At 42.7% G+C, this 14873-nt stretch overlaps 1 protein-coding gene across 6 annotated transcripts in view; it reads right to left on the bottom strand.

The window, feature by feature from the left end:
- LOC117580198 (translational regulator orb2-like) overlaps nt 1-14873 on the bottom strand; it is a 23099-nt gene continuing 8226 nt past the window's right edge. For 4 of the 6 annotated variants that reach the window (XM_034266575.1, XM_034266574.1, XM_034266576.1 and 1 more), the window contains exons 5-11: nt 2341-3867; nt 2071-2281; nt 1518-2009; nt 1339-1410; nt 1061-1249; nt 594-994; nt 1-528 (exon numbers count right to left, since the gene is read on the bottom strand). In XM_034266575.1, coding sequence (XP_034122466.1) covers nt 102-528; nt 594-994; nt 1061-1249; nt 1339-1410; nt 1518-2009; nt 2071-2281; nt 2341-3867 — 3319 coding nt within the window. In that variant the 3' untranslated portion in view covers nt 1-101. Of the gene's footprint in view, nt 529-593; nt 995-1060; nt 1250-1338; nt 1411-1517; nt 2010-2070; nt 2282-2340; nt 3868-10181; nt 12910-14873 lie in introns of those variants that run through there. The other 2 variants (XM_034266578.1, XM_034266579.1) reach the window with 2 other exon arrangements.

The following is a 14873-nucleotide window of genomic DNA, read 5'->3' as shown; positions in this document are numbered from 1 at the left end:
TTAAAGTTAATCTCGTATGTTATTTAATATGGAAATTGTTGCACACACGTTGTGTTAAATTCTGCTGATTTGAAAAAATGTGATGGTTCCCTTCTTGGTATTTAGTTGGGCGATGCCGTCGACTCGTCCTCGTAGCTGGGTTTGGCCAGGAAGGGTATGGTAAAGTCCACCATATTCGGGTAGACCAAAAACTTGTTGACTGCCTCGCACAGCTTGCTCTCAATGACATTGGTAACAATGGTCCAGTCGACGGACTTGTCACCCACTTGCGGCTTGGTGGATATCCACAGGCGTGGTGGCCCCCGGAAGCACACCCACACCCGGTCGGAGGGTGGTGGTGGGATGTTTATTGTGCCACGCGCCACCAAACCCTTGAGATCTACGCGCAGTGTGATGTTGGCATTCATGTTCTCCATGGCGCGCTGCACGTACGGCAGCTCGGTGGCATATTGGAACAGATTTGAGGCGGCAATGCGGTCGACGATCTTGAAGATGCGTCGGGCGTTACCCGGCGAGTTCTGGAAGAATCTATAACAATCGCAAGGGGACATATTTTAGCAGGCATTGAGGGAGAATAGACAAGAAGAACTTACTCAGTCCCAGCTGCATTCTCCGCGGCGGCGCCCGGCGGTGTGCTTTCACTTTCGGAGGAGGAGCCACCGGTGCTCTCGCCATCGCTGTCGTAGATGGCACTCCTGCTGTCCACCGGTGTATCATTGTCACCCAGATTGCGCCGAACCTGAGGTAGATCCGTCGAGGTCGATGCGCCGGGACCGCTTTCGGCTCCCATTGGGGAGGCCTTGGTCTTGGCGCGGATACGCAACAAATTGAGCTTGGTGGTCACTGTGATGTGTGCCAGTCCCTCGTAGGTGAGGTCTGCATCAACCCACACGCCGCGCTCGTCCAGCATGGGCTGGGAGACGCGATGGCACAGCATGGGCGAGTCGCCCATATAGATATTCGTTATGATTACCTCCTCCATGAAGCTGGGCAACTGTGGGGAGAAGTCACAACAATCAAAGAAGATTCCACAAAGGGTTCTTGAGCTTGCTTCACTTACCTTAATGGAGTTGAGTTTCTTCTGCATAAAGTCCTTGATCCTCTCTTGGAGGGACGCGTCATGCAGCATACTAAAGAGACAGCGCCCCAGCAGGACATTGGCCCAGACAATGCTGCCGGAGGGACCCAGAAACAGCGACTGATCAATGCCCTTCCAAAGCTCATCTTCCTGGCGCTTGGCGCGGCGATTCTGTGTAGAAATTTCACTCATTATTTGGTCCCCAAAGCACTTGGCACATTCAATTGTAAATTAAAAGAAAATTAAATCAAAAAACATACTTTCTTTTTTTCTGCGCCATTCTCGAGGCGCGCACTTTTGGTCACTGGGATCTGGCTCTGACGGCAAGCTTTCTACATGGATCGAAGCGAAATAAATACAAATAAAAATGCAAAATCATAAAAACAAAAAGGGAAAGAAAACTACAACAGGAAAAGGGAAGGCAGAGCGGGAGCCGTACCTGATACACTGTCATAAAACGGACATAGTCCGCAGGATTCCTGGCCACATCGGCGCTCATGATCATGCCCTCGAATGACTCCTCCTTTGGCGTCTCGGGTAGCAAATCATCCTCGGTTATCTCCTCGAACTCTACATCGGGCGTCTGCTGACCATCATTCATATTTGAGGCAAACGACACATCGCCCAAGCTCCGATCATCACTTTGAGTATCCTTGGGGCGCGCCTTGAGTCCACCCACTGCACCGATCATGCGCACAGCTTGCCTGGCGGCAGCCAACTGCAGATCGGTGTCCTCCACAAAACGTGCCATCGGCACCTGCAGATCCTGCTCATGGACACGCCCCTTGCTGGCGGCCTGGAAGCGTCGATACCAGTCCTCCTTCTCCCGGTCACAGCGCGTGAAGAGCAGGAGGCGAACCTCATCGCCACAGGGCACTGTGATGTCGCTCAGCTCCGTATCCGGATTGACATTGTTCCGCAGTTGCTGCAGCTGTAAGTTAAGAGAAAGTGAAGTTGGAGCTGTAATCTTTATAGTTTAAGTTGAAACTCACGTCTGCTTGCATCACAGTGGATGCAAAATCCTGTTTTTCCGCATCCTCGTAGGGTGGCGTTGAGCCCGGGGCTAAGGTTAGCGATGAACGTGCCTCCTTGGACTCCAGCTTGAGCGTTGTCTCCGACAGAGATTCAGTTGACTGACGAGCCGCGGGTGTATCACAAGTGTTCTTGATGATCAGCTGAATGGGATACTTGCGATTGAAGTAGCTGCAAAAGGAACACGATTGTAAAGCAAAAAGAATGATGAAGGGAGGTCCTTCACTCACCGCTTCTTGGCCAGTCCCAGGGGCAGCAGCTCAATGCGGCACTCCCTCAGATCGTAGGAGCGATGATCGGTGAAGAGAACCTTCTTGCGATCGATGGGCTGCTCGTTCCACATGCAGCGCTTGGGTATCCTCGCTTGGGTGCCGGACATCTTCAAGATGCAGCCATCCAGCCGCACATAGATGGAGCGCGTCATGTGGAAGGAGAAGGTGTTCGGATCGTAGCTGTCTATCTCGTTCATCCAGCCCGCATAGGTCTTGATGGTCTTGTGCTCCTCCGCCGAGGGAATCTCGCAGATGGGCATGCCGTCATAGTTGGGTATCCTGAACATCACCCTTTCCGGATGCGTGGAGAGCATAAAGTGCTCAAAGAGCCAGTGCAGATGCTTGCCGCAAGAGTCCATCAGAGCGATGAACAGAATGGTGGCAAAGACGCCGCGCAGGAAGTCCTGCATCGGCAGGATCACCAGCACCACCATGGAGGCAGCCAGCACTACGGGCGTGGCAATGGAGGCGACTTTTCCACGATGGCTACGCCACCCGCTGAGGCTGACAAAGCTTCCTCTGGACAAGAAACTATACCGCGAAATTGATTGCGAACTCTCGGGAGGCCTTTCATCAAAGGTCACTGTGGATTCAGGAGCAGCAAAGGGTAAGGTCAAATTTGCACGTGGATCGGCCTCATTCCCCTCCTTTCCGCCATCCCCATCGTCCATAGCCTCCAGATCTGGTGAATCCGATGCTTTGGTCGCAGCGGGCATCATATCCTCCAGCACCTCGACACCAGACTCAATCTCCACATCCTTGCGGGCCAGCAGGATGCCCCGTTTCTTCACCTTGCCACTGGCAATGGGAATCTCCGTGGTTGTGGCCGAAACACTCTGCCTGGCCTCGCCTGTCGCTGCCTGCTGACTGGTCGATGGCTCGCTGCCCGGCTCGACTACGTGGCGCCTGCGCAGAAAGCCGCTGCGCAGGGAGCCGGTTGGCGCAATTGGACTGGAGCTGATGTCCTTCTTGCTCATGGCTGCCGCCTGATGCTTGGCCTTTACCTTGGACTTGATGTGGGCCAGGCCGCGGCGCAGGCGGGAACGTTCTGCACCCGCTACGGGTACGGCTGCGGCAGCTCCAACGTCACCGCTGCCGAGGCTGCTGCTGTCGTGCTGCAACTGCTCGGCCTCCGCATCCGAATCAGAGTTCTGCTTGTGATCCGGATCCAGCGGCAGATCTTCGCTGAGCGATGGGATGCACTCGGTGTCCGAGTCGGGCTCCGTGGGACTCCAGCCAATGGACGGAGGGTCAGCCACAATAATCGGAATCGCGGCTGTTGTAGAATGCGACGGCTGCTTGGACGACTTGATCTCCTCAAGGGTTTGTGACACCTTGCCCTTGATCAGCTTCCAGGTGCCCACGCCCCCGCTGGTGTCCGGTGCCGATCCTCCTCCGCCTGAACTGCTGATGCCAGCTGCGGCAAGAGCGGCTATCAGATTGGGGCCACTGGAAGTGGGTGAGACGCCTTCAGTGCTGCCTGATCTGTAATTTGAAATTTGTATTATTTGTAAACAGTTTGCTTGGATGTCATCAACATTATTTTTGGGCTGTGGGAATGGCTCTTGAGAAGGGAACAAAGGTGGCCCTGAAAAGTATGCTATGGAAAAGGCAGGATCCTTTCAGATTCGTGCAAAAACTCCTCTGCTGCTCCCCGAATAAAAGATTTTGCTTGTTTTATTATTCCAGAAAAAGTATTTGTTTTTGTTTTTATTTATTTGAATGAAGATATATGTTTGTTTGCCATTTTGTTGTTGATTTTTGTTTTACTTGATCCATAACCTCATCATATCCTCTGTCTGTGTGTGTTTGTGTGGGTGTGTGGGTGTGTGGGAGTGTAGGTTTTTTTGTTTCATATCTATTTTACTTGAGTACAAACGCCGATTGTTGGTTGCTCTTTCTGTCTGTGTGTCAGGGAGGACGCATTAGAAAATGATCTTGCATTGAATATATTCTTTGTATATCGTATAATCGTATATGTATATTTCCATCATATGTAAATACGGGTTTACGCACTCGTACTTTTTGTTTGTAATTAAATTATTTCAGATTTGGTTTTCAATTTTTCTGTTTTTGTTTGAAGTATTTGCATTGAAGGACTGCTGATATTATAGTTTTCTATTACAGTTTCGATTTTTTCCGTATGAAGGGGGCTGGGAGAGAGCTTCTTTGCATATGTGTTTAATATATATTTATATATATTCATTTTGGTAATTCGTTCATTGTTTTTTCCCTCTATTTATTTTACGTTAGTACATATGTATTCAAGTTTATCCATCGTCTGTAATGTGGGGCTGGGGGAGGTTTTACAACATTTCTCTCAACACTTTTTCTGTTATTTTTAATTGAAAAACTTCTGGAGCAAAAACACGCATGGAAATCGAAATGGTTTGTAGGATTTCTCCACTCTAATCCGCACCCTTGTTGGGTCTTTAGAAAACTACAAATTGTTTTTGTTTTGTTTCGTTCTTAATTTGTTTTCAACTTTAATTTTGTAAAAATTAAAAAATTACGTTTATGGAAAATTACTATAAAATATGGAATATTTTCGCTAGTTTCTGGTTTTCTTTTCATACGCTTCATACAGATTACGTGTCTATATATATATATTTGATTTACTATATAGTTTCCATATCTGCCAACTTGTTTTTGTTTTCCGTTTGCTATTTATTTATGTGTATGTATATGGTTTTGTTGTCGGATTTTGTAGGTTTTTTGTTTTACTTGTATAATGCTAAAAAATTATATGCCTTTGCTTGGATTCGTTTTTTGTTTCTTTTCTGAATATTTTGCTAAAAGGAATTCATTAGTACGGGCGCTCAATTTCAGTTTATTTGAAGTACTAAATCTTAAATATTGTACATGTAGATCTATACAATATACTCGTATGTACGTTCGTGTGTAAGATCGCGCTTTGCCATTCCGCGGCACAGGCGAAAAAGACAAATTAAAATGGAAGTACGAATGTCGATACGACACGACATTCGCTTTTACAGGCTACAATTTCTCAATTTAATGATTCATAAAATTCTTTAATTATGTTTAAAAGGTACCAAATGTTGTGTGTGTTTCATATTCTTAAATAACCTTGTCTTTTGCAATTTGTTTTTCTATTTATACTTTTATTTTTCGCGGCGACCTAAGATTTAATCCAATTAGCGTTAAATGGTAATCGAATTCATATCTCTTTTAGGGGGACTCGGGCGGGGCTGATGCTAAATAATTTACTATTTAAAACGCGTTTGGTTTACATTATTTGTTTCGCTAACTACAAACCATACACTGTACAAAAATTGTGCTATGAAAATACTCAAAAAATAATCAAATTTCACGCTCTCTTCTCTAGTTTTTTCATCTCCAGTTCAATCAATCCGAAATGAAGAGTATTTCCAACTTCCTTTCGAAGAGTTTCCTCAAATGCGGCTTAGTATTGGATAATGCACTACACAGGGCTGGATCTATTAAGTGTTTGTGTTCTCTATATATTATTTAATTATTTTTAGCGTCTATTTGAAGCAATTTTTCTTTTTTTCCTATTATTTTTCTTTCAAAAATATTCACTGCTTACGTTTTGTTAAATTTCATCAATTGTACTACATGTAAATTTCATATAATTATTAGTTTTTAGTTTTTTAATTTTAAGTCTGGTATTTTTCGTATAAAAACACACATATTGACCAATTTGTTGTTGTTGTTTAGATGTTCAGTAAACGTATTTAAGTTTTTAATAAGTTCGAATTCAATACTTTTCCTTTTTCAGAGTCTTTCGTATCATTTAAGTATTTCAATATATTTACTAACAGTTGTATTTTATTTTTTGCGGTTCAGCTAAGTTAAAAGTATTTTATTTACATTTTATATCAAAAAAGTCCATACAAGATATATATATAAAAATAAATAAAACACAATTTACGTTATGTCCGTTTATTAATTGCAAAAACGTAAGTTTGTTGTTTGTTTTTTTTCCTATTTTTTTTTTTGTATAAATTGTATATATCAAATATTGTTTTATTTTTTTATATTTTTTTGTTTATTTTTTTTATTTTGCCATACTTTTATTTATAATATGTATATGTATAAAAAAGAATTAAACAAAGTATAAAAATGTATCAACGTTAAATCTACCAGAAAACTCTACTAGCAACTACAAAACATACAAAAATATATATTAAGAATTAGGCATAAAAAATATTCATATACTCGTATATAGGATGCCACATATAATAAGATGGCATAACACTAGGATCCATATCAAAAAACAACATAAACATTTATCTATAACAAGATTCTCTATCGAACTAAAAGCTCGGAAATGGGATAAACTAAATGTCTTGGACTAATCATCTGCGCTTCTTGGAATTCGCTCGAGGGAACAGTTCAACAGATCAGCGGATCAGCGGATCAGCGGATCAAGGCTGAAACCCAATACAAAACAAACCGAACAACTGAACCGATTCTTCCAGATATCCATTCCCATTAGAAGCGAAAAACATTGAGCGGGGTTCCTTTCTCTCTATCTCTCTGCATCCTCTATTAACTTTCGTTTTGGTATATGGTAAAATATTTGTTTGATAAGTTACAGCTTTGATAGCATATTTAAATCGGTTTTTGTTTGTTTCTTTTTTTTTTTTTTGTAACATTTTAAACAGTTAAAGTATAAGGTATATGTTTATATAAAAGTATAAAAATCTATAAAATATTGAATTTGACTACATTTAAAAAACATCATCATTACACGCAGTTTTTGTTTTTCTTTTCTTTGCAATACCGATTAACCGTAACCGTAACCGTAACCGTTTCCGCTTCCGCTTTGTAACAGATTTTGCCTTTTAGAGACTAGCATTTCATTACTTTGAAAGTTTTAGAACAACGCGTTTGTTTGAATATTTGCACAAAATGTATTACACTACATAGAGCAGGCGCCTGCTGTTTGATAATATTTAATTGGTTTACCTTCGATTTTTTTGTTGTTTTTTGTTTTATTTGTTGGTTTTTTTTGGTGTAGATTCTTTTGCTTTTTTTAATACACATTATTTGGTAGTTATTACAAAAAATACAAATTAAAACAAACGAACGCTCAAGTCCTCTAATTATGTAGTTTAAAAAATATATACATATATAGTATATATATATTTTATACATGATACATACATACATATGTCATAGTTTAATTGTAATATAAAAATTCTAGAAAAATTGCTATTAATTTGTTGTTTTTTGCTTTTGCTTTTGTTTCTGTTTTAGTTTTCCTTTTCAAAGTGCCGCAGACGCCTTACACGCCTTCAACTTGAGTTACAACTTTTGCATGACTTGAATATTATTTGGTTTTCGTTTTGTAAAGAAAGCGCGAGCAAAAATTTGCTAATAGATTTGACTATCATATAATAATATATATGTATGTGTATATATCAGATATATCAGATACACATATGCGAATATGCACGTTTAAAAGTCCAAAGCAGCTTGGCCTTCCTATCATCCGTCCTACCTCTGGGCTTTTTTTGTTTTTGTTTGTCTCAAATTTCGAATTATTTAGTTTCGTAGTACTTTTGGTTGGTAGTATAGAAAAAATATCGTATTTCCTATTGTTTCTCCCGTTCGCTTCTACATTCCGTTCCGATCCGTTCAACAACTCGTATAATTTACAAAATAATTTTGCCTGTTTTCCCCACATTTTCATTTTTGATAATTATCCACAAGTATTGCACTTAGTCTAGTAGATATTCCATTTGATTTCGCGTCTAGGATACCTTTAAAGGGAAGAGAGGACTTCTCCAGAACATGCATTTAAGTATGTATTGTACAAAAGAGCGAAGGCAAACCAATAGCTGCAGTAGAAGTACAGACTTTAGCTTTGGGATCGTTAATATTTAACTACTTCGGTTATACGATTGCACATATCATCATATCATATCATATGTTCCTATATATAGTTGCGTTTAATACGTTTGAATTGTTGTTTATGAGATAGTATTGCACAGAAGTTGTATATATTTTTTAGATTTCCTTTAGATGTTTTTTAGCATTTGTGTCTCTATGTCGCAGTTGATCAATTGCAACTTCGTTTTTCATATTTGGTTTTCTCCTCCTCATTATCATCATCATCATCATCATCAACATTCTCGTCGTTAATTCTCTCGTCTTCAGTTACAGATTTGGACTAAACTAAGTTCTCGAATAACAATAAGAGTAATAAAAAAAAGTGTATACAAAAAGTTTCTATATAAAAAGTTTGTCTAATACAAGTATTCATAGGGTTAATAATATATGTATGTATGTCATATATCAAAATGGTTTTATACATTACAGATTACCATATATCTGTGGTTGCATATATATCTCTTTTCTAGAAATATCTTCTTGCATCTTGCACTCTCATCTCTCTGCAACACGCCCAGCAATCAATCGAAGGGTGCACATGTACCCATACTTAAAACTTAAAACAACAAAACAATTAGTGAATAAATAAGGCCAAGTGTGACATTAAACAATACAACAAATCATAAATAAATCATAATACTGAACACAAGCAATTTGACTCTCTCTCTCTCTCTCTATCTAGTTATTAAATATTATTATAAGGGTTTTTATTATTATTATTATTTCGGATAATGCCAGCCAAATGGCAAAAATGCAAACAATTTTCAGTGTACAACTTGTTAATCGTCTCGTCAGGGAAGTCGACTAGTGTAAAATTCTAAATGAGCCCTCAAATGATAGACAGGGTCGGTCGCCATCCTAATCGAACAGTTGCGTAAAAATAAAAGTGTTTTCCAGCATTAAGGATAGTGCGAAAATCGTAGCTGGCTTAAGTAAGTGTTTCTCGTTTTTCGAATGTATTCTCCGTACGATTTTCGCATCCCAAGAAGTTTCACAATGGAGGGTCAGAAATCGTTATCATGCCTACGTTCTCCCCCCCCCATCTCCCATTGATGCGACAAAAATAACGTAAAGTGGAGGAAGAAGACTAATGTGCTCTGAAACCAGACTATCAGCAGCGTAGTCGGTAAGAGAAGTTAATAAATATTGTTGCCAAGTGTATATAATCGATTTGACAGGTTGGAGAAATATCAAACATATTGAAAACATGAATTCTCGAACATTCATGAGCGTGTGTAAGTGTAAGAAAGTGTAGAATAGTGTGGTAAGGTGTATATAATCGATTTCAATATTTTGAGAAATATCAGGGACATTAAATAGTGTATGTTTAGTGTGAGTATAACAAACATGAATGCTCGAACATTCATGAGTGTAGGAAAGTGTAGTAAAGTGTAGTAAGGTGTATATAATCGATTTCAAAAGTTGGAGAAATATCAAAGATATCGAAAATGTCGAAAACATGAATTCTCGAACATTCATAAGTGTATGAAAGTGTAAGAAAGTGTAGTAAAGTGTATATAATCGATATAATATAATTGGAGAAATATCAAAGATATTAAATGGTGTGTGATTAGTCTAAGTAAGTTCTCGACATTCTCGAAAGCGCACAAGCTATAATCCACAGCGAGAAAGTTGCTATCTCGGGAAAATATCGTTGTGTAACAGTTTTGGGTCAATATCTTCATAAGAGCAGTGCTCTATAACCAGACTGGGGTCCGTTTTCGGTTGCCTGGTTACCGTATCCGAGATGCAGTCGATAACAAAATCGAAATGAATGAATTCTCGAACATTCATGAGGGTATAAAAGTGTGGGATGGTGTACTAAATCGATTTCACATGTTGGAGAAATATCAAAGATATTGAAAAGTGTATGGATTAGTGAACATAATAACGCAGAATCTATAATCGACGCTATTCTCAATCGTGTGGGACGTTTCCAAAAACAACCAAATCCCATTTGGGTCGTTTTAGTTGTGTCTTTTGAGTGTTTTAGAATTTCGTTTTAATAAATGGGGATAAAGGAAGAAACCCCTAATTACAACGTTCTAGTTTGTGGGTTAGCACTTGTTTTTTTTTTCACAATTTAGGAACTTCAAGGAGGATTCTTTGACCCAACCATGCTCACTTATAATTTTAGGACTAGCCTCGATTGGCATACTGAAGATGGCCTCTAAGGTGGTGGTATAGGATAACATTATCTACGAGGGGTTAACATCATATCATATTATAATAGATGTCCTTTGCGAGGAATTTTTGGCTGACTAAAGGAAGTATCTTGAACATACCCTTTGCATTCTTTGATTTTTGGTGGTCCTTTGTGAGATAAAATGGCAAACTTTGATGGATTCACCGAGAGTAAAAAAATAATGTACAAAAAAATACTGCGTAGGCGTCTATCGAAACGAAAAACTAAGATTCCATACAGACACTATAAAAAGAGAGAGTTTCAAAAAGACAACCAAAATAAAACAGCACCCGATTGGTAAATAAATGAAAACTAAATCTATGTAGGCGAGTGTTGCAGAAAATCATTTCTAGACTCTGGCGGCTGTTCCACCTGCTGGCCACACCCCTGGCCCAGTGGTTTGCTTTCTCATTGCTGCTTTCTGTCTAGAATTCACAGTCCAGTCTGACGAATGTCTTTTGCTTGTGGGAGTGTGTGTATCCACGTGTCTGTGTCTCGTGTTTCGTTTCGCTTGGTGTCTTCTTATATGCTAATTTACGAATTTCTCGAGCCATTGCTCCGGCGGCTCCTGCATTGGATCCACTGATGCTGCTGATGCAGCTGCAGATGCCATGGCGTATGCGTATGCTGATGTGGATGCTGCTCCCGACTCCTGTTCTAGCGTTACTGTTGTTGTTTTCGTTATGGGTCTGGGCACTGCCAGCGCTGCGTCCAACAGGCGGTGTCGCTGCTCTCTCTGTTGGCGTCTCTCGTCGTGCAGCGCGGCCTACCAGCGCCGCCGTTAACACCAGCGAAAGGGCACGGCACGGGGCCGGTCGGCGCCCTCCTTGACCAGAGGCTTGTGATACTCCCTTCCAGGACGCGAGTGGATCACGGCCCAGCAGTGCTCGCAGTAGTACTGCAAGCAGGTCACGTTGGCGCAAAAGAAGGGCGCGAACTTGCCGCCGCATCGCTGGCCCTCGCACTCGTCGCACATCTGATCGTCGAGGACATACGGCTTGACCTCCACCCGCTTGTCGATGTCGCCATGCTGTAGTTGAACGAAACGCGCCGAGATGGCGGCTATGTAGCTCTGTTGATTGGAGAAGGCCACGCGGCCTGCGCCCTTGGGGTACTTCAGCTCTGGATCGGTGTCGATGCCGGCATAGCACACGCCTCCGTACAAGCGGTCCATGATCATGGCCAGCTCGAAGGCCTTCAGGGGACGTGGCACACCGCCGACGAACACCGTCTTGCGAGGATCCAGTGACATTGTGGCATCCAGCACGTAGTCTGCGTCGGCCAGGCGCCATGGGCGGATCTGCACGGCCTTGTCCTTGATGGTGGGCGAGGAGACGCACAAGTAGAGCTTGTCCTCGTCCGAGATGCACGAGTCGATCAGCTGCTGCACACTGCTCTCGTCCTGGAAGAGCAGGAAGGCGTAGCCCTTGGGTGGAAAGTACGACTTGGACTCGGCCTTGTGCGGCCAGTCGACGACCAGCGGTCCGAAGCGCCGGAACGATGTGGTAATCTCATCCTCGTCGATGTCCGGTGGCAGACCACCCACGAACACCTTCCGCGAGAAGCGGGCCGTGCTATCGCCTGCCCCCTGTCCCCCGTTGCCGCCCTGGATGGGCGAGTGGGGCGAGTGTGGAGAGTGGCGCGACGGTGAGCCCATCTTCAGGGCATTCAGATAGGCCGAAGGATCATTGGAGTTGGCCGCTATGGCCATGGCATCCGCCTCGCTCAGGTGTTTGGGTCCACCCAGCACCCGCATCCTGTCCTGCAGCAGGGCCAGATTGTTATCCCCGTTGTTGCCCAGCGACATGTTCCGCATGTATTCGGTCAGCGAGTTGTCCATGCCGCCGCCACCACCACCGCCTCCACCATGATGCATCTGTCCATTCGAGGGCATCATGTTGCCATAGCTGTTGCCCATGTACGATGCATCTCCGCCACCAGCGGCACCTGCTGAGGGCATGCCACCACTGCCATTCCCACCGACACCACCATTGCCAATGGACAGAGTCGGTATGTTCATGTGTCCACCACCGGCGGACATGCCACCGTCTCCCATATGCGATCCTCCATAGATGGCCGTCGGGGAGGTGCCCTTGATGGGGAAGGATATGCTGCGTCTGTACTTGGGCGACACGCCCGACATCTGGAGCGGAATGGGCGAGATTCCACCGCTGCTGCAGCCCGCCTGTGAGCCATTATACGGAGATCCACCGCCGCCGCCGCCATTTCCGCCACCTGGGGACGAGGGACTGTGAGCTCCTCCATCCCGCAGCTGCTGCTGTTGCTGTTGATGATGATGATGCAATGCACTCAGATTCGGAGATAGCTGCTGTTGGTGCACTTGCTGCTGTTGCTGATGGAGGTGCTGCTGCTGCTGCTGCTGCTGCTGCTGCTGCTGCTGTTGCTGTTGCTGCTGGGGCGGCGGCTTGCTGAGATTGAGATTGGGCGGTAGGCCGCTGCAACTGCAGGGAAGGACAACAAAGATGATGAGAGGCTTTTACAACATTGGCAATTTGAATGGATGATGATTGTGGAGTGGAATTGATTGATTGTCTGTGGTTCGGATTCCGATTTGGATGTATCCTTTATACTACTATGTTTTATATCGCATTATAAAAAGGAGCAATTTGGTCAAAGATTCGCTTCGGTTAAGTACTTAAATTTACAACAAAACAATAATGCATTTGGATGTGTATGTGTGTGTGGTGGGTGTGTACGCTTAACCCATTGCCGCCCAGCGTTCAAAATAAATTAAAGCACAAATATTCGAAAGAAACATTTGATTCAATCAACTGATAAGATGTTTCGTTTTACGGTTAATACATGGTCGGGCTCGGGGTCTTCTTGGAATTCTATATACAAATATGTACTCCTAGATATTTCACATTCACACACACACACACACACACACACACTCACAAAACGATGCAAATTTGCACTATTCTTGGGGGGTTTATTTGGCCACAGAAACATGTAACTGCAGCGTCTTTGAAAGCTATGCCAGAAAAGTGTAGGGAAACCTACTAGAAAGTAAATTATTGCTCTTGAAACGATACAATAATAATAATATTTGTAGCTACCTATGCAAATCTTTCTTTCTGCAACTAGATTTCTGGTGTGTCTATTACAAAAGTCCTCAATCAAATCTTGAATTGCTCCTTTTTTTGTAGTATTTCTTTATAAGTATTTTCTTTACTCGTTCTTTTATAATGTACATTTTTATTCATATCTCTCTTAGATCTATTGTTGTTGTTGTTGGCGGTTGTGGTGTAGGATTGCTGTTGCTGTGGTAAATGGTGTGGGTGGTGGTTTTTGGTGGTGGTGGCGGTGGGTGGCATTGGTGGTGGTATTGTTTTTATTTTGGTGGTGACTTGGTTTGCTAAAGATCCAATCGGAATGAAAATTTGAATTACGCTGGCGTTATTTTTTGGTTGTTGTATACATATTTGGCGATTTAGAAGGCAGCTCGTTATGGGATTTTGTTTTTTGGTTGGTTGGTTTTTAACGTTTTGTTGTTCGTTTTTTGTTTGGCACTAAAAATAACCTTTTATTTGGTTTGGTTCCCTTTCGTTTAGGGGATTTTTCAACACTTTCTTAGCTGCTGCTGCACTGACACTGGTTTAATGGTTACTTCTCGAAGGAAACGAAACGGCCCAGAATAACAAACAAAACCGAAACATACAGAGAAAGAGATGTACAGATAGATAGATAGATAAAGAGAGAGAGAGAGTGCGAGAGAGCGAGAGAGCGAGAGAAGATAACAAAATAAATCATATACCGACGCGTAAATTGGTGGGCGGCAAGGGGTTAATACATATCATATGTAAATGTATGTACATATGTAAATATGTATGTATATGATAATAGAAAACTAAACTAGTTCAAATCGGTATGTTGTTGCTGTTGCTGCTGCTGTTGGTGTACTTCTGTGGGGTATTTGTTGGTGTATTGGCACTAACATGCTAATGGATTGAACAGCAACACAAAAACAAACGCACTGCATGTCAAACTGTGAGGCCCGGCCAAGACGCGAGACATGAAATTGCATGGAAACTTTTCATTTTAAATATTACAAACACGTTGCCAGCTGAGGCAGATGATGGGATTGGATATGGGGGCAAAGGCAAGGCAAGGCAAGGCAAGGAAAGGGTTTTTAACTGCTGCTTGCTGGTTGCTTCCACTGATGCTGATGATGTTGATGATGAAATGTGTCTGTGTAACAAACATGTTGGAACGTGTACAAGTGTAAATAGATAAAAAAGAAAAAACAACCAGCAAACAGAGGGGGGAAAATGGATGGAGCTGTTATGGTGGTGGTGGTAGTGAGGGCAGCAACGGTACCCACCGATGGTGGTGGCTGGTGTGGTGTGGTGTCGTCTGCTAGGCTTTTGATAAGAGTGTCGCCCCCCCCCCCCCCCCCCCCCCC

The sequence above is a fragment of the Drosophila guanche genome, unplaced genomic scaffold (assembly GCF_900245975.1).
Source record: "Drosophila guanche unplaced genomic scaffold, DGUA_6, whole genome shotgun sequence".
NCBI lineage: Eukaryota > Metazoa > Arthropoda > Insecta > Diptera > Drosophilidae > Drosophila > Drosophila guanche.
The sequence above is the reverse complement of the archived record's forward strand: the minus strand, read 5'-3'. Positions and strand labels throughout refer to the sequence as shown.